We start from the raw sequence: 2,500 nt of genomic DNA, 5'->3' as shown, positions 1-2,500 counted from the left end.
AGGCTTGTGAGAATTCTATGTTACTTTTGTGTTCAGGCAAAGGCTAAAAAGTGGTTTGGGATCAGCAATAAATAAAACGAGATTTTGAATACTGTGGTGTATTTTTTTGGTTATACTAACCTTGTAGTTGATGCCAACCTAAACAATATTGAGGATAGTCAAGAAAGCAAGCCAATTCTGTCCTACACAGAAAAGGTGAGTACCCTCCGGTAACTTCTTTTGTGAAAAGCAGGAAGAGAGATTGCCTTTTTTATTGCTTTTTGAAAATAGGGAAGTTAAGTAAAGACAATGGCAACGTTGACCAAAAAATATATCACTCCAAAATAGAACTTAATTAGCACTATGATCATGAGAATTTCACAACTTTATTAGTCCATCTTGTTCACATAATGGATGAACTATCAGGTAATGGGATTGGCATGAACAGTTTTCAAGTAAAGATAGATAATGAATAGTTTATTGCTGTATTCTCACATTGTCATCAAAACCTAAAACTTGGTCATTTTACATAAATTTGTTGTTTTGTGGAGTGCATCAAAGAAATTTACTAAAATGCATGCTGCACATGCAGGGCAACTATTTTCCGGTTTTAACCAGTGCTATTCTTGTTTTGTGACATTACTGTTGCTGTAGCCATCCTAGTGGCGTAAACTCCCTAAGCCGATGACACGCAGCTCAACATCTTGCAACATTTGTTGCTCAACAAAGTGTTGAACAATGTTCCGCAAACATGTTGAACGGAATAGAGCTGGTCTCTATTCTCGTTCAACAATGTTCAACTTGTTGAATGGCACATTTCAACATTCAACATGACATGACACACTGTTCAACATTTTTTGATCAACAAATGTTGAAGCGTGTATCACTGGCTTTAGGATGTCTTGAAAACATGACCCCTAAGACCAAAAAACGAAGAAAGTAACCCAAAACCCTCAGTTTGTCTAACCCTAAGCTTAGCTAGGCCTAAAGTTGGTTTTTAGGCCTAGGTTAGCCAAATTGAGGGTTTTGGGTTACTTTCTTCATTTTCGAGTCTTAACGTCTAGCCCTTAGGGGTCTCTGTTTTCAAGACACCCCTGGCTTTAATATGTATCCTGTTATTTACTCTGTGCATTTTTAAAGGTTATATTTGCAAATCATTCAAAGAGGTGATTAAAGCAACATTTTGTATCATTAACCTTGTTCTTTAAACTCTGTGGCTAATGTGAGAAATAGAGGATATTAAGTGGCCACTTGGAGACATGAAATTTCTCTTCGAGTGTTGAAAAATATTTCACTCGTTCGCTGCGCTCACTTGTGAAATATTTTTCAACACGCTAAGAGAAATTTCATGTCTCCAAGTGGCTACGTAATATCCTATTTATTATATAAACACCAATGAAACACTATATCATTCACAAAAGGTGCGATTTTCAAATGTAACCATAGCAATAGTGATCTTTTCATGTGTGAAAATAACATGTTATCTTCACGTGTGAAGATATCATGTTTTCGCGCGAAAGCTGTCTTAGTATTTCATTGGTGTTTATATAATAAATGATATTACCCAAAATTATAATTATTAAATGAGAAAACATTGGTTTGGTGACACACATTATGGGATGAGGACTGCAAAATCGTCTGGACTCTTTGGACATCCTCAGAAACATGTAGTTGGAGTTGTATTTTTGGAAAGTCCCTGGGTAAAATTTCATGCCTTTGATTCTGAAAAGTTGGTACTAGGTAGACCATCACATTGAACTTCCTCATTCTCTCTTTTCAGAATGATCTTCTCACTGAAGCTTTCAGAAGTAGTAAAATGAAAAAATCAATGGTATCTCGCCTGAGAAATAAAGTTGACCACACAAATCTTGGTGAAAAAGTTGCAGATGTGGTACAAGCAATTTCAAGTGAAATGTTAGATAAAACAGGTCAGGAATATTCCTACTTTCCATAAGACTTATAAATTAGCTGTCGGGATGGTCTTTCATGTATGTATGTTTACAGGCCAGCTTGGTCATAGTCAAGCACTCCCTGATCACAAATGTGGAACAATTTCATGTGCTTTATGATAGTCAATTGATTGTCATCATTATTATACTGCTTTCTTGGACTTGAATCATCCACTGGCTTTCATGTAAATTTTACTGGATATTAAGTCATATCCCTTCTACCTCAGGTATTTAGCACTTTTCTGACAATTCTTGCAGAACCTACAGCAAACCACTTTTTGATTAAGAAAACTTTGACGGATTCCCAGGCCTTTTTTATCCAAGCTCCTACTTACAATGTACTATTCCAAGCACTCCCATCACAACCAGAATGATTCTTACATGTACTTCTGATCTTTGTATTGGAACAATCTCTTGATGATGATGATGATGATGGTTATTATTATAATTATTAAAACAGATGGTGCAGAGAAGCAGTACTCCTACATTCCACCATTCAATCCTAATGCAAAAACAGCAGCTGAGGTGTATAAACTGGATGACAGTATCCTTTTTGTCATTCTGACACTTCA

At 36.0% G+C, this 2,500-nt stretch overlaps 1 protein-coding gene across 3 annotated transcripts in view; it reads left to right on the top strand.

Moving 5' to 3' along the window:
* The window catches only part of LOC138016913 (DNA-directed RNA polymerase I subunit RPA49-like), a 22,342-nt gene that overhangs the window by 13,776 nt on the left and 6,066 nt on the right, over nucleotides 1–2,500 (top strand). For all 3 annotated transcript variants that reach the window (XR_011125893.1, XM_068864086.1, XM_068864085.1), the window contains 3 exons: nucleotides 128–195; nucleotides 1,760–1,907; nucleotides 2,389–2,472. Coding sequence is in view for 2 of the 3 variants with exons in the window: in XM_068864086.1 (XP_068720187.1) it covers nucleotides 128–195; nucleotides 1,760–1,907; nucleotides 2,389–2,472 (300 nt within the window). In the remaining variant the exon portion in view is untranslated. The remainder of the gene's footprint in view (nucleotides 1–127; nucleotides 196–1,759; nucleotides 1,908–2,388; nucleotides 2,473–2,500) is intronic.

This window comes from Montipora capricornis, chromosome 9 (assembly GCF_036669925.1).
Source record: "Montipora capricornis isolate CH-2021 chromosome 9, ASM3666992v2, whole genome shotgun sequence".
In the NCBI taxonomy this organism is placed as follows: Eukaryota; Metazoa; Cnidaria; class Anthozoa; order Scleractinia; family Acroporidae; genus Montipora; species Montipora capricornis.
The sequence above is the reverse complement of the archived record's forward strand: the minus strand, read 5'-3'. Positions and strand labels throughout refer to the sequence as shown.